The following is a 27,668-nucleotide window of genomic DNA, read 5'->3' as shown; positions in this document are numbered from 1 at the left end:
ATCCCGTGTCCTATTATGACAGAAGATTGGCCTCCATTCTTACACTGCACAGGCATTCAGACGAACAATCAACTACAGAAATCCATGTGTTTTTTTTTGCATGGATAGTAAGTCACCCAAACCCAAGCGTCCCTGCAAAGCAATGAGAGAAAACAAAGAACAAGAGAGTCACCAAAATGCTTAGGAAGATCTTTTGTCACCTCTTAGATTTATTTATAAACTTCACTTCAGTCGCGTCCCCCCTTCAGCACAGAGATATCAATCACAGTTGCAAGCTGAAGCTTGGGAGCGTTACATCACCCAATGTCCTGAAAGTGTTCTTTCGTCCTGTTAAAAAATACTTTAGTTATTTCCTTCGAGACGACTGTTGGAAGCGACTGTTTGCAAGTGAAAGCAATGTCTCTGAAAAGGAAGAGATTCAAATACAAATATCTCTATGTCTAATGTTAAACCTGCACACCTCCACAACTAAGCGTAACATATTAAAACCATTTTGTAATCCCTTTATTGTCAAAGTTATCCCAGGTTAGTGTGAGTTAACCCAAAAACATGAAACAAACCCTAGGAAAGGTGGATTTTGAATGCCACCGGGCTATTTGTTGATTTTCAACACATCATGAAAGCAAACAAAGTGTTGAAAATCAAACCATGACGTCCCAGTCCCTGAGCTTGCCTTACGATTGCATGCTGACTAGGGAGAAAGCGCAATTGCTCCCAATGCTCCGCGGTTCCCCCCTCCTGAACATAGCTCTATTACCCGCACAGTAGCTCAGATCAAAATGATTTATCGCCAGCGGGAGCTCAAGTTGTTTAAAATGGCTGGTGCGATTAGTCATGTATGCGTTGGCTCTGAAGAAAGGGACTACGGTGCCCCGGCAAATTAAAAGCAGCTGCGGATGCGAGTCGACCACAGCAAGGTGGTCATACGTGGTAAACGAAAGAAAGACGCAGGGGATCAAGGCGGTGAAAGTGGGTCAATACGTCCCCCTCGCTACGGGAGGGGAGAGGTGAATCAGACGTACGGGGACCCTTGCCTGTGAAGGAATTCTTAGTAAACCTTTGGTGTATAAATACAGAGAATAAGCTTGTAACTCTCAAGCTAACGGTTGGTGAAACTCCTTCATAATGCCTTGCAATTATGCATTTAAAATTCCACACGGAGTACAGTTCTATTTAAGGAGCTATAAAGAGGCATTTAAGTCAATTAAACAATTCACACTGTCTTTCTTCTAGAACGTGAATTATGGCATGTAATTACGTTTGTATTGCCCGCATCAGGGCAAACGTTGAGAAATATGCTCTGCGTTATTGCATCACTCTGTTTGCTCTAATGTGATTTGTATTATGTTGAGTGCGGGCGCTTTTCATTGTTTATATTTGTCTGGCACATTACAATTGCTAATCATGGAGAAGTAGTGATTCATATGCTTTCTGTTGCACAGACGAAATGTCTGCACGGGACACTATTACTTTTTCTAGCAATGGCTTTTTGGCAAAACAAATGTTGATTTCAATTCTTACTCTTGACAGAGCTATAATAAGAACTCAAAGAGGCCTAGATGCCGTTGGCCTTCTCTTTGGAGGTTCCTACATATATATAGTTCCAATTAAACGTACCAGAATAACAAGCCTGTATTCTAAAATCTCATCAGATGTAGTGTACTTTCAGATGTGTCTTTTATGCTTTGTCTTTCATTTTAGCAAATAAGACCTTTATGTTTAAGCTGTGCCGCTAGCCTAGGTCATGAAGCTATTGAGACCTCGGCTGACTTCGGAAACAAATATAGATAGATGAAGACCCACTGCCTTGTGAAGCTTTTTTAAAATGACAAATGATAATCCAAACAAATACAATTTATGTAGAAAAAGCACAAATTCCTTAAGGAATAAATATCATCCAGTAATACTGTACTAGCTAGTGACCATGGTTATCCCATTTTCAAAACCGGCGTCTGTTAGAAAGCACCCGCCCGTCTTCATTGGACACCTCCAGATGCTGCACTAAAGGCATCTGGCAGCCCTGAACGCATTCTCCTTCCATTTATCTTAACTGTAATGGCCATACAGCTTGTCAAGTCTTGTCATCAGTGTCTACTTCCATAATTCCTTTGTCTCAAAACAGCAAAAAGTTATATTTGTCTTTGTGCCCACACCAAATACAAACACTGTGAGTGGTCTGCGGTAATACCTGATGTCTGGGGCTTTTGAAAGGACAAATAAATGGATCAGGAGCACCATTTGCATTTCACAGACTTGGACGCACGATGGAAATGAACCCGCTGTTATCTGGGCCATTCAAAGCAGATAAAATGAAGTCAGGCCAGATCAGGACTGTAATGAAGAGCCCATCAATGGGCGAATTGTTATCTTTAGTGCGCGCCGAAATGAGAGTATCATTTAATTCCTAGAATAATACCCGCATGGTAGCTCACACCGTGGCTTTTGACATGCGCTGGCCACATGTGAAAGCCATTTACGCTGTCTCATACCGATCCAGGAAAGTTATTTCCTGAGGGATCTTCATTTTACAGCAATAGCCTTTGCTTCTTTCCTTCAGGGCGTCTCATCTTTTCAAGAATTAACCTTGTTTGGCTTTCATTACTGCTCACGCACTAGTGTCTCTTCATCTTTTCTGTGAGATAAAAGGCAGGCTGCCGATCGCACGGAGTGCGTCTTTAATTTTTTGATGGCAAAAGAAACCAACGTCAGTATGGGAAGTTGTACGAGAACGAGTAGCAGTGTTGCTCCGGGGGTTGTTGTGACAGTCGCAGCTGTGTTCGCTTTCGATCCGTAGGAAAAATGTACTACTTTTCACAAGAAAATGTGGGAAAAGAGATAGGAAAGTAGGAGGAGGAAAAAAACCTTCTCATAACAACATTTCAGCAGGGAGCTCAACCCCGGGGAGGAATTTGCTCTGCTCATGTGACTACCCATGTGAATAGTAGTTGTTAAATCATCATTCGCAGGGAGTGTGTGGAGAGCGAGGTTGCTGAAGAGAGGCAGTTGGAAGAGGACTGCAAACCATGCAGATAATTCACAAAACAGGTTTCTGATGGCTTGTTGCAAGCAAACCAGAGCTGAAGCTTTCGCTTTCAAACCTACAGCTGTACCGATACGGCCGCCAAGTAAAAGCCAGTTAGTGTATATTTCTTTGGGTGGCATCTGTCAGCATCCATCTGTCTGATGGATTTCTCACTCCTAGAACACGAAACCGTAACAAACAGAAATAAAATAACAATTCTGTGTGGAATATGGGTATTCACACACTGTGAAAAAACAACTCACTCACATGCTGTAGTGTACTAACTGCTGAGCAAGGATAGCTCGCCCTAATATGACAATGAGGGTGACCCTGGTATCTGTCAGGTCCTGTCTTAGCAGGGGAGCGAAACAAGCAAAGCCATTGTCTCAGTTCTGAATGACAGCCATCATGTTGCGCTCTGACGGGCGGTCATATCTCAAGGCCCTGAAGGACAACACGGGGACACGCTGTCATGAGCATACGAGCCTCTCTCCTCTCTTCTCTACTCACCTGTGACAGTGTCTGGACAACCTTTAACGGGAACCCTCAGGGGACCGGTAGGGCTTGATGATGTAAACCACTCTCAGACTTCATTGGCTTTCTTGTCTGTTATTAATTCTCCTCAGGGTGGGTCTCCGGAGAGCTACTGTATGCAGGGTGAGGACCACCTTAGAGACATCTAGGAGATGAAAAGAAGTAAACAAGAGAGCTCCATATGTTATCCGTCATAAGAGCTCAAAGTCTATTAAAGCCAGGTGGCATCAACGGGAAGTAATCTAATTCAGTTGAGAATGCATATAGTGTCTGAATAAACTCTTGTCCTGTGGTGGTCGCAAGACATACCTGCAATAATGTAAACCAAAACTCAAAATTCTCAAATGCCTTCTTTATGAAAGTAATGAGTTTCGGCTGAAATCGAGAGCTCAAGGTCTAGGCACTTGGGAAGCTTTTAACAATATATCTTGAGCAGACCTTGAACCTGACAGTACATTTTTGTGATCTCTCAGGGACACAAAATTACATTTTCCATGTCCAGTAATACAGCTCTTTTCTTTTGTTTTGATACCAACTAAGTAAATCAATATTGTGAAAAAGATACAGACATATGTGGACAATATAGTTTGTTGTGTGACATTTTACAATAAGATTGTATTTGTTAACATTTGTAAATGTATTTATTAACATAAATTAACAATACTTCTTTAAAATGGATTAATTTGTTAATATCATTTGTGGCAGTTACTAATACTTTTTAAAGACAAGTTAACATTAGTCAATGCACAGTGAACTAACATGAACAATTGTATTGGCATTAACTAACATGACCTAAGATTACTTAATGCTGAAAAACGATATTGCTTACAGTTTGTAGCTTATGTTAACAATTTTTTTTAATTTTTGTGATCAACATTTTTTATTGGTTCAAAATACAACGAAATGCACTCACAAAACCAACAACAATAACAAAAATTCCAACAACATTATAAATCAATAAAAAAAGATAAAAAATAAGAAAACATCCAGACAGAGAAAGTGGGCAACAGACCTGCTTCCTCCTTTGTGATGAAAGAAGAAAGACAAAATAAGTGACTATAATTTATTCACATATACTAGTATATCGGACCGAAAATTGTGCCAGGTATCAATAGTAATAGGTTTAGCCTTATTAAGCCGTGCTGTTGTATATTCAAAGGAAACTATATTTATAAGATTATGAATCCAATATGTTTTTTTTACACATAGTTGGTGTGAACCAATTCTGTATTATTGCTTTTTTAGCAGATGTGAAACCAACAAACAGCATTTTCTTGTTTATCAGACATACGTCAAGATCAGAATCATCACTAAGAAAACATAAACTTGGATTTGCATCATAGTCAATATGTAATAGAGAAGATAAAGTAGAATTAACATAGGTCCACATAGTAGAAACAATTGGGCATTGTCAAAACATATGGGGAAAGGTACCTGATAATGTACTATTGCAGATATGGCAATAATATGTTGCTTGTTACTTCATTTAAAACCTCTTATAGGGGGTAATGAATGCTCTATGGATAACTTTAAAGTGGATAAGACGGTGTGCCAGATTTTTAAATGTTAAACTGAGATTTGACCACACCCTCTCCCAGTCAGGTGTTATATTGAGACAGGATAATTTGATTTAATTTAAATCATTTTAATTTAATTCCAGATAGATTGAATAGATAGAGGTGTAGTCTTGTAATCATTGAGCCTGCCATATAAACATGAAAACGACCATGAGGGGGTGAGGTTTTAATCATCTTTTGAAGTTGAACGCTTACATTTTTATTTTTGTATTGTAAATATATATGTTTCTATATGATAAGGGTTATTAAGGGTTATTACTTTCACTTCACTTAATGCAGTAAATTATGATTTTCGGGGGAAAACTTCATTAAAAAACGATATATATTTAAACCAGCCAGGAAATATTTAAACCAAGCATGATGGTCCTAGGACCATTGAGCCCCGATGTTTGAAAAAACAAACGTTCAAGGTAGCCTCATAATAGATATATGAACTTTAATGAATACGTCTCCATGCTTTTCTCCTTGAATTAGTGCACCTGTTTTATTGTACTACCTTGGAACTAATTTACTTTCTTTATCATAATGTTTTTGTACATACAGATGATTTCTTATATGTATGAAAAAAACACAGGTACTCACCATGAAAGCAATGAGAGTACAAGCTTAAGTTGGGTTAATATTGGTCAGGAAAAAGTCTTTAGGGTTTGTCCTAATACAGCAAAGCAGCATCAATTGAAATCAAAGATTTCATTTGAAGGAGCTCTTCAGTAGCTTTGAATGTTCTCGGGTTCCTAAAAATCAAGACAGAACTGCATTAGCAAAATGAGTTCTTTGAACTCCAAAAATATAACAATACTTTACAAAAGGTTTAGATTTCTATACTAGAAATTGGCATTTAATCAGTTTTACAATGACTACAAACACATTTTAACTAATGCACCAAGTTGATGCGTTACCTAGCAACAGCACACAGCCTGCAGTTAGACTAATGAACTATATAGCATGGAGAATTTTTTTTATTCCAATAATGACTGATACATTTAACTGTTTATTGAACATTGAAGAACTTCCATTATCTGTTGCAAAATCACTTTAATGCATATCCTCTCATGGCCTGTTGCTTTAATATTACATTCACCTAAGAACGCGTGGTGGGCTAATCAGTTCTGCTATCATCTGTTCTTAAATGACTTCCTTCCTGTATACAGATGAATACCAATTCGGAGTCATGCAAAAGTTACATTCAATCTCATTTCAATACATTACAAATCTCCACAGCAACGCAGACAAACAAGTTACTATTAAATGATGTGTTTACTGCTCTGTGCTACACTGTATAAAACACTTTAATAATCAGAAAAAGTGTTGATTTGTGACATTAATCTTAATGCAGTATTGTATTTGTTCGTGTGTGCGCGTGCATCTTTCATCGTATGTCTAAGCATAACATATTACTCAGAGTTGCTACTGAGACAGATGAGGGTGAGCTCAGCAATGTAATTTCTCATCATAACACAACACACACATAAATATTAATAGCAAGGTTTTTGGCTGGTGGGCATGAATCATTTTTGTAGACAGAAGAGATCCACCCATGCATGCCCAAAAACAGCATTTAGGAAAAAGACGAGATAAACAGCACCGCTCCCGGGTATGGCAGCGTTTAAGGCTTCCAAGACCTCAGACAATCAGACGAATCAGACATTTGTTGAGTCTACTTGAAGCATACTTACATACTGACTGAAGGCGACTGCCAGATCCTATTCATTAACAGAAGCTGTAGTCATGCTGGCTGTCAGTCTAAACAACCGTGTGCACTGACTGGCTTTGACACAGGCATGATTCTTAATGAGGAATAAGGACAGAATCATATTGTGCGTCTCGCTGTTTCAGGTAACTGAGGAAAAGTATCATTGTGTTGCATTGAGCGAACCAATATGAAGCATTTAAAAATAAAAAACTTCATCGTTTGAGAAAGTGCAATGCATTCAACGTTTTCCAGGCACCCCGTTTAAAAATGCATGAAGGCCATTGAGTACATAACAATAGATCAATACCATTGGCATTTATTTGAAAGATAGCAGAATCATTTTCAGTTTTAAATGTGAAAACAGGCTAAAAACAACAGTTTGAAACTATTTACATTTACTTTATACATCAAAAGAGCAAAAACATTCTATTGTGTCTAATAAGTTACTACATATTAAATGGATGTTTCACACAAAAGAATTGTTTACTCACCCTCATGTGATTTTAAATCTATATGACTTCTTCAGAACACAAAAGAAAACATTTTGATGAATGTTGCTAACCAAATATCATTCATTGGTCTCCATCGACTTCCATTGCATGGGCTCAAAACCACAGAACTCTCAAAAAATGATTGAGTGAAAAACTCAATAATACTGTTCAAAACCAAGACGTAAAGTCTACAGGAATATACATACAATTTTAAGACTACAACTTATGTCTAAAATCTTTCACTTTTACACAAAAAATTGCAGATTGTTACATGCCATGGTAGCACGCTGTAAATGTAGTTTGTTGTGTTGTTTGTCTCTCAACAGGTGTATGACCATCAATATAAAGCTGTACTGGATGAAAAGGAAACTGAAAGCATGATGGAAATCCATCCTGCCCAGCTCTTCGAGACATTCAAGATGGGGAACGGTACAGATGAGGTCTATGAGGTCCATGACTTCAAGAACGTAAGGGGGTTTCACAAACGTCTCCCAAATATTTTCATATAAATATATTCACATAATCCGCAGCTCAGCCGAAGAACTACTATCAAAACAGAGAGTATTTTCTGTGTCAGAATGTTGATACTGAATCTCTTGAAAATCACTGCGCTAAGCGAAAGAATCTGCTGCAATGACGTCTCACATCAACATTCATGCACTTGTTGCTGGCCTCATCTTCCTAAATTACTGTGGTCGGTGGAGCAGAGCTACAAAAGAGATTAGTTTCATTCGATGCATTGCCATGGGAAACTACAAAACAAGCGAATAGTTAAAATCTTTTAAATCACATGCTGATTCAAATGAAAAGGGAGTTCGAGCATCAAGCTTTCTTGTGCACTTCCTGTAACTTCTACTGATGGTTGGCTCAGACTTTGGGATTGATTTTTCTGAAGGAGGGATGTTGCAAGTCATTACACACACTAAAACTACAAACCGTCTCCCTTAGGCTACATCCTGTGAATGGAAATGCAGTGATAATGCCGAGAGAAACACAAGCAGATGCCTTTCTCTATTGTTTCAGACAGCCACCCCGAGCATCCTCTAGAAACGAAAAATGATGAGAAATCCACAACAGCAGCTTAGAGGGAAAACCAAGGAGACTGTGTTATAAACCAAAAGCTATGAAGTATCCTTCAACACAAGGGGAAAAGAGAATAAATATATATTAATAGAGAGAGAAGGAGAGAGTAAGAGAAAGAAAGAAATGCAAAAGGTATTCAGGAATTTGGGAAATTAAAGCCAAGCATTTCTGAAAACGTGAATAGCATATTTATCTCAAATGTTGTAGTTACAAGACCGGTTACAAAGCTGCTGAGAGGAATGTCTAAAGTGATTTAGTCAATAATCACTGTCTCGGTCCATCAGCATGATGAATAGCAATGCTTTGTTTGTCCTAAACAGACAAGATGAGCCGTCTTGACATCCATTTGATGCTAAGAGTGATCCATAAAGAGCCCTTGTTACTTTTTAACAAAGTCAAAGTCTGTTTATGATTTCCTAACACAGAAATCGTATACTGCAAGGGTCAGTTTCCCAGACACAGATTAAGTCTGATCTTAGATGTAGTAATGTCGTTAATAGCGATTCTTCATTGCCAAATCGGTTTAGCTCCAGCCGTTGACTTCACCAGCATCCGGGAAGAAGCATTTGTTGCCTCCCATGACAATACCTGAGGTGGAGGAACAGTTGTGCCCACATTCAAGTAATGTGCCAACGACGGCACCCTGCCCCCTCTGCCAATTACATCATTGGGTGCTTCCAAACGAATAATTGTTCAGCCCGAAAGCTGTCCGGCTAATGGCAAACCTGTACTTCAACACTCTTTCTTAAATAACATCCCTTTCCTATTTTTATCCGTCTAATGAAGAGTCTCTCCATTTTCCAGTTGACCAGGCTCAGCAATAAATGCATTTCATCAGGAGATAAGGTCCATCTTGCGTGTAAAAGCAAGCCATTACCAGAAATTGAAGAGCAATTTGTCCCAATCATTTTAGGCACAAACAATGCACTTTTCCACTCCTCTCATAACATACGGCTGTTTTTCTAAACGATGAGCTTAGGTGAAAATGGCAATCGGAGTATTCTGTTAGAACACAGTTTAACGGAGGTAATGAGAGGATGGGAGATAAAATGTTTTATGCTGCGGTGAGACAGATTTTCCAAAGACGCTTCTATTAATACAACGAAACCATTTCAGACCTGCGCTATACAACAACTGCATACAACAACAAAAATGAGGGCAAATGCAAGTGAGATATTGTTTTTATCCTTCTGAGTGAAGAGTCTGCAATGTGATAGGGTTTATTTTCCTGGAAGAATACTTTCACGTAGTGAGAAACCCAGACCTTTCTTTAGACGTTTCTGCTAAACTGTGGGTTTCTCTACTCAAGCGTAAAGTAACGAATTGTGTATGGCAGACCATCGGCTTTCAAGAAAAGAAGCTCTTCACTTCACCACACAGATTAGGTACGCAACACAGAGCATAAGTGCTGTAAATCAATGGTCTTTGCCTACATATAATCATAGCTTTAAGAGCAGGCTACACCTCTCTGTTGGCTAAAGACTGTAAAGAGAAATCTTTCTTTGGCTGGAAAATGATTCCCAGTGCTTAGGTTAAGTAACACATTAATGATATTTGTGCTGTTTTGTGATATCAACATTTGGTAACATTTGAGGTCCTATTGGTTAGCATTAGCTAACATTAGCTAACAATGCGCAATATACTTCTACTGCATTTGTTTGATGTTGTTAGTTTATACAATTGTTCATTTTTCATTCATGTTAGTTCACTGTGCATTAGCCAGTTTATTAAGAAAACAGAAAATGTTGAAATAAATTTATAATATCAAGTTCATTATTAGTGCATATCAAGTGAGAAATGGAACCCTATTGTAAAGTGTAACCAACTGTGCAATAAAAAGCATACAAAAATATATACAAATGCTATAAAAATTTGTTTCTGTGTTGGTTGGTGAAAAAAACACACAAACTGAAATACAGAGAGCACTGTCATTTGGGGGGGGGGGGACACTGCCAAATGCGTAAATGTAAATAATACAAATTTGTGTTTTCAAGGGCATGATGGGAATCCGCTTTGCCAAGCACCAAAGATGCTACATCAGAGCTCAGACCAAGGAAATACCCAAGTTGGCTGATGTGGGCACAATGACTATCGATGTAGAGGTATTCTAATCTCTCCAAGCATATCTTTCGCTGACTCGTTTCAGTAAAACAAGACAAATAAAAATCATTCTGCAACAGAGCACATCGGAAGAAAGATGTAAGGTTGACTAAAATGAAACTTACTCCAACCATCACTATTTCTCCTTCATTCAGCTAACCACCCCACACCCCCTCCCCTGCCCCAACAAAACCCCGACCCACCCTCATCTCATCTTCCCTCCAGCATTTTTCACAAAAGTATAAACTTGGGTCTCCTGTGGCCGTGAATCCATCGGAAAGTCCACAATCCTATAACCCCTTTGTGGCACACATCAAATGGTGTTTGCCGTCAATCCTGAACTAATATTAATTTTTAATCATCTCTTCTGAAGCCTCAGCCCAAACAGCCTTAAGGAGAGAGAGAGGTCCTTGGGAAAGGTAAGCCATTAAAATGGTATTTGAAGATGTTTGCTCCGTAAATTTCACTTGACTCAGGGCTGAAGTGATTCATCTCTGTTCTCCTTTACTCTAATGGTTGTCTGTGATGCTCGGAAAGAGTGATGGGCGAAATTCTATCAATCAAGCGTCCAATTTATGGGTGTCACAGAGAATGGCAGTTGGTTTTAAATGCGCTAAACTCTCTTTCAGGAGTGCCAAAAAGTGTTGCGCACCTTTTCCGAATTGCATTAAAAGTGCATTGATCTATTGTCATCCAAGTCCACAACACCCTCTTTGACTTTTGGAACAGAAGGTATTATAGGCAGAAACAGCCTGGCCGTTCTCTTCTTCATCGTTTTAATGTCTAATCCGTGTTTACAGATACTAATTGCGAAGCAAACGCCATATGTCGCTGCCATCTCTCCCTTTTTGCTCATTGTGAAACCTAATTAGATTTTTCGCCCAAGCTTTTTTTGACAGATGTGAAATCAATCAGAGTTGGCCAGGGCTGAAGCAGTGAGGCTAGAGAGAGACAGGAAGAGGGAAGGGTAGACAGAAAGTGAGAGAGAGATACGCCTGGTTTTTCAGCGGGGGAACAGGGACACGTGGAGCAAGATGGTGCAAGCAAAGGCGTAGCTAACCCGAAGAACATTCTTATAAATGATCTCTCATTTATTGCCTAAACCAGACTAAACAGTGTAAAAGCACGCTTTGGGGAGACACTGGAAGTGAACGAAATAGAGCAGGAGTGCTAACTGTCTTTATTTACATTCCTGCTTTCTCTAAATCTTTGATTATACAGATGCAGGCATGGACGACTGAGATAAATCAGGTTGCTATTAAAACCAAATATTGTGTGTGTGTGTGTGTGTGTGTGTGTGTGTGTGCGTGTGTGTGTGTGTGTCAGACCAGGAGAGAGCAGGCCATTTCCGCCAAGGTTGTGAGCATGTAAAGGAAGCAGAGGTTAAAACCCACATTATTAGCACCAAGTGCACCTGAGCCGCGGGGCATGCGACTGTGGTCCCAGCGAAAGCTGCCTCGACGTGCTTCACCACAAAACAATGCTGGCTGAGGAGAAACTGCATGCCACTGATAAGAAAATAAAGCAGCCCGCAAGCACAACCAGGTGACAAGCAGAAATTTTGTGCTGGCAGTTTGTTTACCATTTTCAATTTGTTCGGGCTGGGAAATGATGAAAGTAATTCCTGAACTTCCTGCTGGTCTCCAACCGTCCGAATGTGTCCGATGAAATCACGACGGCCATCTCACAGCACAACGGTTCAGATTTAGTAGAAACGTGGGCTTGCTCTTATCTCTGTTTGTTGTACTTTCTTCCTAGGAACAATTTTACTTTTAGACATGAATTAATTGCACAAGTTTAAAAAGCATCACTTATTTCAATGACTTTGTTTAGATGTGTGTTTCATTTTTACTTTCAACGGCTCTCCATCTCCTCACCTTTAGATGTCCCTTTAAATAAATCCTCTTAAACTCTGCCAACCCCACGGGTCTAATATTGCATCGTCAAATCTATATGTTGTGGATCACCAAACTAGACATACATGGTATCTTTCGAAAGCTATGCACCTCGGCTTTCATACTAGTCCCATTGATTTAACATTATGTTACAGAAAGGAATATAATAAGGTCTATCTTCTCAAACCCCCTACACCCTCCGCTCAATTTCATATTATATCACACAAAGTCACAAAAGATAAGCCATTTATCTAAAGAAAGCTCTTACTTTTCAGAATATCACTGTTGTATTTCACCAATCTAACACATTAGAGTAGATTTTCGGGGCAAGGACCCCTGAGATGAGAGGTGCATGGAGCATACCTTATACTTAATGTGTAAGCAGAGTTATAGAAACAACCCTATTGTCACAGCAATATTATGTTAAGACATTTCATTAACATTATTATGTATGTTATCACATACATACTTTTGTGTATTATTTTCATTGTTAACTAAATGAAGCCTCAATGATATGACTGACCCCGGTTAATGTTACAAAGACTATTCTAGTGGATGTAGAGGTTGTCTGTGCATGCGAAAGAAATCAGTGCAGATGTTATGCATTCTCTTGTAAAAGCAAGCCATTTTATTAAGTGTAATTCTTTTTTTTTCATCCGCTTCTCAGAACCGCTATTTTATAATTGCGAGCTCCGTTTTCTTTCTCGTGGATCAGCATTGTCGCGGTTGTTACACGAAAACAGTTTTTTTCTGCAGAGCATGAAATCAGACTAGTAGCCATCATGCAAGTCTGTGTTATTTTTGGGGCAACTTATCAGTGTTTACAGCGCAGAAGCGGTGTGGTCTCATTTGTGTCAAATTAGCGATTTACACTGTGTTAACAGAAGTTCAGAAATATATGAGAATGCACTTTTTCTAACCCACCGTTTTTTTATGATGCAGATGTAACGGTTCTTCCATTGCTTCTTGCTATCTTGCTTCTGCTGCCTGTATGGATGTTATGGTCTGCACACAGATTAAAATTGCATTGCGTGGGAGCTTCAATGAGCCGTGCTGATGTGCGTGTGTGCAGCTTAAAGACAATATTGGTTGTAATTTTCCTGTACCCTTGCTCTACATTTTTGACAAAAAGTTGCATGTGAGAAAACAGTAGTTAGCGGACCCCTTGCAGTTCCAGGGGGCCGCTCGGACATGCTTTAGACACATGCTTTAGAGTAACATAACATAACATCTTTCTTTGTGTTCAACAAATGTATAAATGAGTCAAGAAATGTATACAGGTTTGGAACAAATGAAGGATGACCAATTGATGACATAAAATGTATTTTTCAGCATTTATGGCTGGTATATCCCTTTAAGAAAACCCAAAATGAATTTCTCTTCAATTGCAGTATAAGTTGACAAGATCAGCAACCTTTGTTAACTTGTATAAAAGGCATTTTGAAGCAGTTTAGATCACCAATTAAAGCGCTCTATTTGCACCACTGTCTTCGTCTTATTTTAAACTAAAATAGCAGCCTTCATTGCTCGACTCATGCAGGCTGTCTTTCCAGTCATCATTAGTTTAGCGTGATGTACAAGAACTGACCGTCTCAAAGAGAGGAGTATCTGAGGGAAGCTTTTAATGGGATGGAACTGGATCTGCTACACTTCCCAACAAACAGGAAATGGCAGTAAAAATGACTTCCAATAAAAGGAAGCGGGAAGAAAAGGTTAAGTGGAGAAGAGACAGCGAGGAACTTAATACAAATGACTGTAGTTCAGACAATGGGCCCAGGATTCTCCATCAAGCTTAACTAATGTGCAATTACGCCACAGACGGGGAGAAAATCACCTTGTAAAAATATTTGTCATGTGAGCCGTTTCTATGGTCTCTCCCCTAATTAACAAGGGAATGGGAGGAGAGTTTGTTTGTATTTGTATTTACACATAACTACAAGCTCAACAAACACATACTTCACGTGATTACATTTTCGAAAGCTCATTTCTAGATCTCAATTAAAATCGAACTGACATCCAGTCGCCATCATTAAGCAATAATAGTTTACTTTACAGCTCATGAACTGCAGAGCCACCAAATAAGGCATATTAATATTAGTTGTATAAACATCAGTAATGAGGGGATGCGGAACGTTGCAATTTGTTTTGTCTAAAACATAGGCCAATAGGCTAGCACATAGACTTTAAAGTCATTTTAAAGTCAGGCTTTTTTTAACCATGCTGCCTGAATTAAAATGCAACACCTCTAGTGCCGGCAGAAAAGGGCAAACTAGGGAAGAAATAAGTCTGTTTCACAGGAAAGAACAGCTATGGTCTTTAAGAGAGGTCAAATGAAATATTTTAGCTGTGGTCAGCAGTTAGTTTCCTAGATCCCTGTGGAGAGAGAGTAAAACGAATCGAAGTTACAGAAATAGGCAGCGTTTCTAGCTTTATCTTGGTTGGACCGTATGAAAGAGACTTCTACGTTGTATTCACAGGTGGATGAGGAGAGCGAGGGAGATATGCAGGTGGTGGACTCACAGATATGGATCCCCGCTGAGGAACCCATCTCCAATCGAACGTTTCTGCTCAACTCAAAGATCTGGGAGATTTGCCAAGAGTTACCCATCCACTGGATCCACCCATCTCCTCTCAGAGGTGTTCAACTCTTATTAACCATAGAAATTATGTTTCTTCTTTATAGCTTTCTGGAAGAGTCAAGCCCTTTCTTTTGCTTTTACTTCACTAGTCTGACAATAATGAAAACAGTTCAAAGTAGCTCAGTGGTTAGAGCATGGCGCTAGCAATGACAGAGTCATGGGTTTGATCCCAGGGATTGCACACACTCTCGAACGGTATAAGTCGCTTTGAATAAAAGCATCTTCCAAATGCATGAATGTAAATTCACAGAATTTTGCAGTTAATGCTCAAGCAAATACACAAATGTTGAAAGCAATTATTAACTTAGGACAAGAAACGGCATGTTTAAAGAAAAGTTGTTCCATAAGTGCTTACCACAACAAACTTCTAAAAACTGATTTTACCCTTTCTTAGGGCATTATAGCGTCAGAGGGTTTTATTCTCAAGAAAGATCAAAGAGATCATTTTTAAAGATCACAATATCATTTTTTCAGCAGCATATTTAACAGCATGTGCACTGATGACTGAACCGATCTTTATCTTTGACTAAGATGTTGAGTTCCACGATGTAGAAGATGTGGAGGAGACGCCAGAGCTGAAGGCGAGAGGACCACGTCAGACCAGGGATGTCATGGACCAGTTACCAGTAAACGACTACGTAAGTATGAGCAAGAAGTAATGTTCAGACTATGGTTGAGCTAGACAGTCATGCTTTGCTCTTTCTTCATATAAATCGTTCATTAATCGAAGTTCCCTTTCCTAGCTTAAAACAGACTATATGGACCACAGGGCATTGAAATTGCTCTATATATCTACTTAAATCAGGCCAGTTCACTTATGACTCCCTTAATGGCTTGCAGCTAATGGAGAGGGATATTTTGCCTTCAAAGGAAGCAAGTTTCCCTCAAGCCCTTGCAAGAATTTTTCCTGCCTCCCTTTTTCCGATTTTATGTAGCGACTGATGTACAAAGTCGGCCTCCCAAGGTCGCTCATTAATGAATAGATAAATATATTAATCATGCTTTAATTATCAAAGCATGAAGAATCAAGCGGCTAAAAGATTGTCCTTTATTTCTTTCTTGATGTGAAGCATATGTTCAATGATTAATTATCCTGAATTCACACGCGGTAGCGCGGATGAAAACGCTCACGCTTCGCACACCGTGACTACAGTATATACCTCCCTTAACTAGCTTGCGACTTCTAGCCTCTGAGCACAGACAAAAAAGAAAAACTTTAAGGAAAAAAGGCACATTTATCTGCAGAGGCCCAGAGAATGTCTTGCCTGCCTACCTCCTCCAGCGACAGCAGCCGCAACGCTCCGTATAATTAAAGCAAACCCAGATGAAACCACCTTTCTTATTTGAAATCCTCTCTTTCTATCAGCTGGTTAATACATACCAATCCAGCCAATTCCAAGGCTAAGCGTGGGTGGGCTGTGTTTGTGGGCAGAGCGATAACAAAGGCTTTTGTGAACGTCAGAGGGGATGTAGCTCCGGGTAATTGGAATCTGGACTCATGTAGATGCTGCTGGGAAGCCAGACATCCCAGACCTTTCAAAGGATCCCAGACCCGACCCAGTTGGCTGCCCCACTGGCCAGCGTCTGCCGGGGTGGTGGGGAATTCATTTTTTTCTACAGGTCTATTCCTGTTGTGCACTTTTTATAAATAATCATCAAAGTTCCTGTCACTGAAGGCCTGAGATATACGAGGTTGACCTTTCCTGAGTCCTGGCAAGCGGATGCGACGTGCACAGGCATGGCTCTGGTTATCTTTCAAACTGAAAAACTGTCATCCGGCCGCACTGAGAAATCGCATCATGGTCCTTGACCTAGATTGGGAGGACGAGCTTATGATGATTGGGTCCAGTTGGATCTCAGGCTTGCGATGCAGTTGTTGATGGTAGACGGCGTGCCATTGCGTGCAAGCTGAAAGTATTCTGGCTTACAGATCACTGATTAACCTTGAAGAACTTGAAGATACACAGCACGGTCAAGCAACGATTGAATCAGGAGCATGTTGACTGGAGAGACACATAGGCAGCATTCCCTAAAAAACAGTGGATGAAACAGTGGACAGTGGATGCGGCGCCTATAAGTGTCTAAGCGACCCCAAACTAAAGGGTAAAACAACCCAAATAAGGACACATATGTGTGTAACACTTAAAAAGACAGAGCAAGAGGAACGAGTTCCCAAAATAATTTATTCAGAATAAAATAATTTGGTCATTAAAAGCCCAAGAGGAATATAGTAAGGACATAAGTCAAAGAAAACAAAACACAATCACTAAAATAAATAAATCAAACAAGGAACTGTGGAGTATATATATATATATATATATATGAGGAACGGGCTAGTACGATAACACTGACTGGGCAAAGAAAGGCCACACCCATCAAAGTCACAAGACTACAACGCAAATTATAGCACGGCAACAGTGACACAGCAACCCTTGGTACAATAAAGGACCAGTCCACCTCCAGACGCGCACAGCTCCTGCAAAAAAAAGAAACAAAACCCATTAAACCAAAATGAATCAATGAGACAAACAACAAAAAAGAAACTCAGGAAAATCAAAACAATTTCAATACAGCCAAACAAAACAAGTAAGGAATGCTAAATAAGGTAAATGAATTACAACAAAATACACAAATAAATGATACTGTCACCACGGCCATACTAATCAGAAGTCATAATATTACAAAATGACCCTTGCCACCATCGCAGCATAACATTGCTCAATACATTTGATGTATCATGACAATGATGCCGCACCAATATACACAAGTAGAAGTCAGAAATGTGAGTGGTATGGCTCGAAACTAATCAAAGGTCATAAGATTGCAAAAATGACCTACGGCACCATAGCTGCATTGCCAGGGAGCAGTTCAATAAACACTAATGTAGTGACAGTAATAACACATATCTACGAAAAATTAAATAACCGAACTCCCAATGACATTGAACACTGAGGTCACTCGTCCCCCAGAAGCAGCAGCGTGGTTCCGAGAACAGAGGATAGACAGGGGAAACGCCATAGTAACAGCTCTCACCAGCACGATAATCCAATGCGTAACTAACAGTAATGTATGCAAAACTCATAATATAACTATTTTAGCCGCTACTGCAGCCACAGCTAATACTCTGACTTCCGTTAAACAGAATTACAACAGTGGGAGCCCTGAAGGCAAACCACACTCCATTGCTCATAGCGATGAAAGGAAGGGGAGATGTGTGTCACCATGTGATTCGTGACATAAACAACTGGTTTATATAACCAGCCAGGCAAATACGGATTGGTCACATAGTTAATGCTTTTGATTGTTTTAAACATACCAAGCATCTCTACACAATCAACCTCATGTAATAATATAATGCACTGTATTATTTTGGCTACTGTTTTGAAAGCAATATAAAAATTGTGACGCATTTGATCGAGAGTTCATCTCTTGTGACAGGAGCAGAATAAGACAACATGTTTTGTTGTTGTGAAGAGAGAAGTGTGTGTGTGAGAAAAAAACACATTTAAAGATACAATTAAAGGTGTCAATATATGTTATTGGAGAATTACAATATTGCTGGTGTTACATATACATTTGACCTAAAATATATATAATAGGTTTGTAAACATTGACGGAACAGTTCTCCTAAAAATGAAAATTTATTTGCAAACGAACAACGGTGGTACCCATTGACTACAAGTGAATGAGTACTACCATTGTTCGGGTACCAACATTCTTCAAAATATCTTCCTTTGCGTTCTGCGGAAGAATGTAAGTCATAGAGGAGAGTGACTCTATGAAGAATTTTCATTTTAGGGTGAACTATCACTTTAATGATTTCGGTGGCAGCAGATGTACTGCTGCAACCACTTCTCATTCATGAGACAAGTTAAAAGAACTTCACTTTAAACTTGACACAGACACTTAAATGAAGCAAAATCTTCCTCAGGTCTGCTGGTAAATCCGCCTGTCCAAATAATTGAAAGTTAAATGTGTGGAGGGCTGTATACTCAACATACTGTAAATATATATTTAATACAACTCTGTTGGGAAATAGCATATATCTGCTTCTTGATTATCTCTGAGAGATGATTTATCCTCTCAGTAATCGTGGTCTGTGAAATAACTCCGCAGGGTGTCAAGTTAAGAATCAACTGTATGATGTGACCTGCCATAATAAATGAGCGGATTTCATACGTCTCGCATTAAATGCAACTACATCACGTACAATCTGTGGGCTGTCTGTAATGTTAAACACAACAGAAAACATGACAGGAGTGTGAAGCTAACACAAAACGCTATAGTCGTCTATAGGGAACTTCTCTTAATTATTCGTACTTGTTTATGCATGACTGACAACGTTTCCCACAATTCATCATTCCTTGTCAGTCCAACATACAGTACACTGGCACATTCATTCTCAAGCATGCAAGTTATTAACACACACTTGTTTCAGCGGTATCATCAGCTTGATAAATTTGCCTCGGCGGAACAATAGTATTCATACTCTGTTTGTTTTATCCTAATCACACATCATTTCACTGGCAAAAAATCGCTTATTTGCCCAAATAACATCCCCCTTTCATGCCGGCAGGGGGTTTTCTGTGAAAGCCTGATAAAGCAAACAGAGCCACGCTGACAGGCTTTGTGCCGTTTCCAAAAAATGAATTGTTGTCTCAACACTCTTGACCCTGAACCTGCCAAACATTATGGATCAGTAATTGTCTTCATACATTTGTGAGAGTAATAAATCAAACGGTACAGACATCATCCTGCTTTCTCCCGCAGCAGTCCAATCATTAGGAGAATGCCATTCTCAGACCATTCATCATCACATAGTGAGCTCATGAAAACTCATACATGGTACGTTTATGGAGAACATAATGAGGGATGGGACTCCTAAGTAGAAATGCATGTCATTATGAGTCTTCACACACACAGGCACAGACAATGTGTTCACTGTTTTATCTCAAACCTGAAAAGATGAATAAAACATTTATGAATACCTGTTTATGACCAAATGATATGATGGGTTTCAAGTCTCGAGCAACACAACGCAACACAACATTTCCGCCCTATGTGCGTCACTTCCCGACAGAAAATCTGAACCATTGCCAGACACCTAGAGCGCTACAGCTTCATCTGTCAATCGCATGCAGATCCACTGATGTGACGAGACCCACGGCAGTGTTCTTTAATCAGGCAGATAACGTCATATTGTCTCCGCGTCCTCAGCTAGGAGAGATTGAAACGCAGTCAGATGAAACAGTGCAAGTCGACTGTTCTATCTGCTCCAACAGTTACGGGAGATACAAAGTTAAGTGGTACTTCTCAGAGCCCATCTCGCTGCGCCGGCGGATCAAAGGCATGGCACTCAGCCCTGGGTAATATGGAGAGGGCAGGCGTACACGATCACAATAGAGAGGTCCAAGGGCCATTAATTCTACCCAATTTACCTTTCACTCCGCTTTCATTTAGCCCTTACACCAATTCACACCCTGGCTGGGAGAGCAAATAAACCGATCCTTTTTGGCCGATCATTACCATGTTAATTGCTGTAGAGACGTGCCATTCGCTTTATGCCAAAGTCAAAGGAGGGCAGACAAGTGCATGGGGGAGAGTTCTCATTTCTATGCTCAAATGAGGCCAGGGCTTGCCGCTCGGACCGAGGCGCCTAAGCTGTGCCTATATGGGAATGGGAGGGCTGCGATGAAAGAAATAGCGTATAATTATCTCAGCGGCTATCGGTGTCAAACTCGCTCTGATTGAGAAGGGTCAGGCAGGCAGGCTGAGAGACTCGAATCAGAGATGCTAAAGCAGAACGATGCCACCTGCGGCATAATGGAAAGGTCAAGGGCGTTACATCACATCTGATACCCCAGCTTGGCATATCAAGAACATCTACTTTAAATGCCACTCTGATCCTTGTGACACATCTGAGCATGACAGGTTTTTTTTCATTGCGCGTCTACGCCCCATAATCACTCTTCATTTCCCTTTCGAGCTGAGGCTTTTTATTGCTAAAATCAACCCATCAGTCATGAGCCCCGCGGTGAGATTGCAGCTATTGTTTGGCCGGTGTTCTGACCCTGTTGACTCACTGTGTTCGCAGAGAGAAATTGGGTTGGAGCTGGACAACAGCCTGGATGAGCAGGGTTACTGCTGCCAGTACTGTCGTCGCGGGTACCGTTACTGCCGGCGATACTACGAGCCCCTGGGTGGCTTTTCACCGTATCCCTACTTTTACCAGGGAGGACGGGTCATCTGTCAGATTGTCATGCCTTGCAACTGGTGGATAGCAAGAATGCTGGGACGTGTTTGAGGAAGACGGTCTGAACCTGTGATGCTATGCTGCTCAGGGGTATGCGTAGACCAGCTTCATTTGTGTGAAATGCTAAACACATGCTAAAAATGTGTATTCTTTGTCTAAAACATATATGTTTCTCAGTATTCATTTAAATGTATACGGGTCTGCATGCCGTGTCCAATTTTTTTGATTTGTTTTCACAATTTGTGCTGTTCCAACTCTGCTAGCTCATTTACATTTATGTATTTGGCAGACGCTTTTATCCAAAGTGACTTACAGTGCATTATCCTACACATTTGTTTTTAAGTATGTGCAATATGCAATCCCGGGGATCGAACCTACGATCTTGGCGTTTTTTAGCGCCATGCTCTTACCACTTACCACTGAGCTACAGTAAAGCATTTGATATCTTATAGTCTGACAAATTGCCAAACATAGTAGTACAAACATTCTATGAAGGATTTCTATTAATATTGTCATTAAAACTGCATGTATACAATAACAGAATCAATATATTATGGTTATATAAGATTAGTGTGTGTTAGATTATAGCATACTGAATACAGTCCTAATGCATGCCATGCCAATTACCCATATATAATTATCTTCTATACATTGCTGCATTTTGTAAGATTGCTGATTCTGTATGAACTTATAAATGTAATCTTGCACTTTTCTTTATCTTCTTTAAAATGCAGAACAGAAACTTGAACAGAATGCTATGGACTGTAACTTTGATCTGATTAATCCATTTGGGCCTTTAGAAACATGGGTGAACATGTAGTTACCGTGGCTCAGTTCCCTTTTGTGTGTTTTTTTACTAAAGCTGTAAATGACATGACCCTTTTTGAGGGCCCTTGATCAGGGGCATTGGTAATCCAGTAATATAAGTAAATGTACAGTAAATTGCATGTTTATATTTTAAAATTTAATTTTAATAGTAAAGCATAGAATACCCAAATATGAAAATCTTTCTTCAATCTGTATAACGTTCTTCTTTCTGTAGAACACAAAATAAGATCATTTGAAGAACGTTGGTAACCAGACAACATTGAGGCCCTATTGACTTTATGAATTTCATCTTTTCATCTCGGTCTTAATGCAATTTTTTGTTACTTCTGAATAAAAGTTTCAAGGTCTGTTACTAACTTGTTGCTGCGTGATAACAGATGCTAAATTATCTAAAAAGACACGATGTCATAAAATGGATGAGGAGCAGTGACAAGCAGTAAGTAAATATCTCTTCTGCAGATTCATTGGTTGCTGCAAATCTGTAGACAAAGACATAAAGGTATAAAATAAGAAGCACTTTTATTCAGAAAATAAAGTGATTTCTAGTTACTCATATTACACACTTTAACACTCAAAAATTACAAAGTGGTTATCAGGAGTGAGCATTTGGGATCTATTACAAATTTTACTGTCGTGAAATGTAATTTGGGATCACATTTACATCCAAATGATAATTAATCCATCTCCAGTGCCGTGTCCTACCAGCTAAGATTCAAGACAATACAAAACCAGATTAGCGTCATGTATATTTTTCGATATTCTCAAAAGGCACAATGAAAAAGGCATTACTGGCAGCACACCAATACATCAATTCTGAGAAAGCAACAAAAAGAGCAGAACACTGGGCTTTCATCTCAAAACAAAAGATGCCACGTCTGTGACAAACAACCGCCATGAAGCCACAAATCAAAGATGCAGGAAGTTAAAACTCACCTTGATGTTTATCTGTTTCACTTCTACGGTCAGTTTTCTTCTAAATGCAATCTTCATCAGCCATCTCTTTTCTTGAAACACTTCTTTCGTCTGCAAATACTGAGAACTAATTTACTAGAGACCCGGGGTAAATGGATCAAAGCAAAAACTGAAAACATCTTGTGGAAAGCATATTACATCCAATCCTGTTTTTTTATCACAATGCCTGAAAGTCCTTTGAGACACCAGCACTCATCTTGATGCGACGCTGTCAGAAAGTGACCTCAAACATCAGCGGGGCTGTCATACCGAGGGTTACATAAAGTCTTAAAACGTATCTCTAAATAAGTTGTAAAATATCCGTTATTGTAAAACCAGCCTTGGGACACAGGAATTATGCATTTTATATATTGTTTATCCACAACAAAAACACAAATAGCGGTTAAATAAAGGTGTATTTTTAAATGTTACAATAATAACCTTACACTCCATGTTCAGATATTAAATTCAATATTAGTAAGACTTCAGCAGCAGTATGTAGCTTTAACAATTTACATCCACATTTAGATGTACTGCAGATAAACAATCCTAAGAAAATTTCATTCAAGCTCAAGCACTGCTAAAATGTAAAAGATTGAAAGAACTGTAAGCCTGCAGCAACATTGACTGCATAAGTCACATTAGTCTGAGGGCAAAAAATCTGCGAAAGGAGGTGGAGAGACTGCACATTGCACACAGGTAGGCATGTGAATTAATTCCTTTTGTTAGCACATCAAAAGTGCATTGTAATTTACCTCCGAGCTGTTTGTTTTACTTCCCAGTATTTTACTTGTATACTTGGAGCAGGTTGCCTGTGTATTCTGCTTGAAAACAGTCTACGGCCTTCTAGGGGAGAGTAACGCTGTGACTGAGATGTGTCACTACTGCCCTCCAGTGTTTCTGTGTGCATATGGTAGTAGTGTTATGCATCTGGTTGATATGACATGGGAAATAAAGCAGTGTTGATCGTTTCATTTTTCAAAGCTGAAATTTTTATCAATTCAAGCGGCGGAGGGATACAGGGTTAGAAGTTTAATAGCTATGTCAGAATATTGCTTTTAACTTCCATAAACGCTCGCTGTGAAACGAGCGCTTTAAACATTTGATGTTAATATAAAGTGAGGAACAAAGGACATAATTGGAATGGATGTCATTAGTTTTAGTTCAGCAGAGAAATGAAAGCATTGTTTGGTCTTCTTTGTGTGCGCGTGCGTGTGTGAAGCAGCATCCTGGTGTGTGAGTAATCTTAGCGCTGCTCCTCGCTGGAGGCAGATTTCTAATGACCACCATCCCTCAGCCACCCCGCCACTCCATACTAGAGAGAGGCCATGATGCCATAAACACTCGCTCTCTTCAAGCATGTCATTGGCCCCCAGCTTCTTGTCGTCTTGCTTTAAAAATAGACCGTTCCTAGAGCTCATTTTTGCTGCTGTGTTGATTTAAAGACCTGGAATGACTGCTGAATCACAGCTGTCTACAAATTTCAATAGGCCTATTTTTCTTGCATTCTTCTCTTTAAACTATAAAAGGTTGCAGCCGTTTAGCAGTTTGGGGATTATACATCCTTAAAAATAGGTTTTCAGGAATTAAAAGGATATGTAAGAATATATTTTTATGATTTATCACTTTCAATAGGTAGTTTACATGTTAGGTAACACAGTCGGAGTCTCCTGCAGTGCATGCTACTGTACTTCATCTTCACAGGTTATATTTGACACCATTTTCTTTAGAACTTGAAATATCTTTTAATTGCATGTGTGTAGTTGAGCTCTTATTCATCTAAGAGACCACACAAAGCATTTGTACTTTTAAAATGTAAGTGTCACATGGCAAAAAAATATAAGAAACTTGTATTAAGTTACCCCACACACTGTAATTTCCTTCAACTAGCCTACAAAGTTAGCTTTTATCTCAGTAACTTTCCATATGAAAACTTACTCTCTCTCTCTCGCTCTATATATATATATATACAGTCCAGCCCAAAATTATTCATACCCTGGCAAATTCTGATTTAAAGTTACTTTTATTGAACCAGCAAGTTTTTTTGAACCGGAAATAACACAGGCTTCTCCCAAAAGATAATAAGACAATGTACAAGAATCATCATTGTGGGGAAAAAAAATTCTCAGCTTTTATTTACATTTTAACAAAAAGTGTCATGTCCAAAATTATTCATACCCTTCTCAATAATCAATAGAAAAGCCTTTATTGACTATTACAGCAATCAAACGCTTCCTATAATTGCTGACCAGCTTTTTGCATGTCTCCACTGGTATTTTTGCCCATTCATCTTTAGCGATGAGCTCCAACTCTTTCAGGTTGGAGGGTCTCCTTGCCATCACCCTGATCTTTAGCTCCCTCCATAGATTCTCTATTGGATTTAAGTCAGGACTCTGGCTGGGCCACTGCAAAACGTTGATGTCTTTGTCTACTAACCATTTCTTCACCACTTTTGCCGTATGTTTTGGGTCGTTGTCGTGCTGAAATGTCCACTGGTGCCCAAGGCCAAGTTTCTCTGCAGACTGCCTGATGTTGTTGTTGAGAATTCTGATGTATTGCTCCTTTTTCATGGTGCCTTTTACTGTGATTAGGTTCCCTGGTCCACCGGCTGAAAAACACCCCCAAAACATTAGATTCCCACCACCATGTTTGACAGTGGGGATGGTGTTCTTAGGGTTGTAGCTTCTCCTTTTTTACGCCAAATAAAGGCTACATCATTGTGGCCAAACAATTCAATCTTTGTTTCATCGGACCATAAAACAGAAGACCAGAAGTCTTCTTCTTTGTCCAGATGAGCATTTGCATAGGCCAAGCGGGCTTTTGTGTGCCTTATCTGGAGAAGTGGTGTCCTCCTTGGTCTGCGTCCGTAGAACCCAGCGGTGTGCAGTGTCCGTTGGACTGTCTGCCTTGAGATGTTGCCACCAGCAGAGCCCAGATTCATCAGGATGGCCTTAGTGGTGATCCTTGGATTCTTTTTTACCTCTCTATCCTCCTGGCCAGCACAGGTGTCACTTTTGGCTTCCGACCACGTACTCCGAGATTTTTCACAGTGCGGAACGTCTTGTATTTTTTAATAATACTTTGCACTGTAGCCACTGGAACTTGAAAACATTTTGATATGGTCTTATAGCCCTTTCCTGATTTGTGAGCTATATAAAGAGTCAATTGTGCACATGAATAACATGTGCAGAATTGAGGTATATTGTCACAAAAGGTCAAAATTGAGTCTTCTGTATTATTTCTGCGCAAAAACTAAAATATTGAATAGTATTAAAGAGTTGCTTCACAGTAGATTAAAAAAAAAAACATTTTAAAGGACCACCGAATAATGCAGCTGAAGAAACTTTGTGTTTCACAAAAGGTTCTTGTAGTAGAAGGTTCTTCTGACTATAAAAAGAAATAAAGAAATGGATCTTATAAGAACCCTTTTGGTTTTGCAACCTTTGGTAGCACTTTATTTTAAAGGCAGGGTAGGTGATCCTGTCCAGAACATTTTTTTGACATGTTGGTTGGAAATGTCTTTACATCCTGATGGCAATCAAGAAGTTTAGTGGTCAAATTTTTAAAATTATGTATAGTCTATGAAAGGCGTAGGACCAAAAGACGTTCGCCCAATCAAAACGTTCTGACCGAATGCTGTGACATGTCATGTGTCCATTTTCAGCCAAATATTTTCCTGTTCACTCAGAGAAGCCATTATATGTCATCAGCGCCCTCACGTCTGCTGTGTCAATGTAGGGAGAATGGCAGACAATCAGCAACAATCAAACTTTCCTGTACATTCAACAACAACAAGTAAATCTACAAAACAAAAGTCAGTTTTTGAATCATGAGATCATCGATTTATTTGGTTCAGTTTTTACCACGGTTACTCTCTTTCTTTTGGACAGGTATGTACATGCTTTGAGAAGAATTTAATGGATTTAGTCTGTAAAGTTTGTACTTCGTTACGTGGATTTATGAAATAAATTCATGTGTTTGAAAGAGGCGAGGTTTTGGATGGCCAATCGCATAGAGGGTGGGATTATAATTTCAGTGCTAGCAGGCTAAAATTAGCACCTATCCAAATCAACCACCTTCTAGACAGAGGCTGCCTATTCAAAAACCGACTTTTCACTGAAATCAGATGTCCCTTTATGTTACATTTTAATTATATCCATGTTGATGGGCAGGGGGAATTTTACGCATGATACACGTGATGCAATATTTATAGAAAAGCTCAAGACATGTTCAAACCCTGTCAACACTTTTTAATAAATAACCACATCATGTTACCATTTAGCTCAGTTCATACTTGTGTCTACAGTTGCATTTAACAGCTCTAGTATTGTGTTTTCCTGGATGTTATTGTTTTATTTTCTGTGTTGCCTGTAGGGTTCAGAGTGCTGTGTAATCTGCAGCTGTGTGTGAATGGTAGACTTCGGGGTAAGAGCTCCAGCATGTACCAGCTGCCAGATGGCTCCATTGGCAGACACACATGCCCTCCACACACACACATCCCAGAGTGTAGCCTACGACCAGAGAACACCTCTCCAAATCCATGCCACTGAGTAATAACACAATCATTTCTATCCTCACCCCAAGTCATGACTTACACAAAGC

At 39.5% G+C, this 27,668-nt stretch overlaps 1 protein-coding gene across 1 annotated transcript in view; it reads left to right on the top strand.

Annotated features, from left to right (window-relative positions):
- The window catches only part of tnmd (tenomodulin), a 32,074-nt gene extending 10,614 nt beyond the window's left edge, over positions 1-21,460 (top strand). The window contains exons 3-7 of the mRNA XM_056770028.1: positions 7,644-7,784; positions 10,395-10,502; positions 14,873-15,032; positions 15,566-15,672; positions 21,129-21,460. Of these exons, the coding sequence (XP_056626006.1) occupies positions 7,644-7,784; positions 10,395-10,502; positions 14,873-15,032; positions 15,566-15,672; positions 21,129-21,338 (726 nt within the window). The 3' untranslated portion in view covers positions 21,339-21,460. The remainder of the gene's footprint in view (positions 1-7,643; positions 7,785-10,394; positions 10,503-14,872; positions 15,033-15,565; positions 15,673-21,128) is intronic.
- Positions 21,461-27,668: the final 6,208 nt, after the last annotated feature.

The sequence above is a fragment of the Triplophysa dalaica genome, chromosome 16, assembly GCF_015846415.1.
Source record: "Triplophysa dalaica isolate WHDGS20190420 chromosome 16, ASM1584641v1, whole genome shotgun sequence".
Classification (NCBI taxonomy): Eukaryota; Metazoa; Chordata; class Actinopteri; order Cypriniformes; family Nemacheilidae; genus Triplophysa; species Triplophysa dalaica.
Note: the sequence above shows the minus strand (reverse complement) of the source record. Positions and strands in the feature narration are given on the sequence as shown.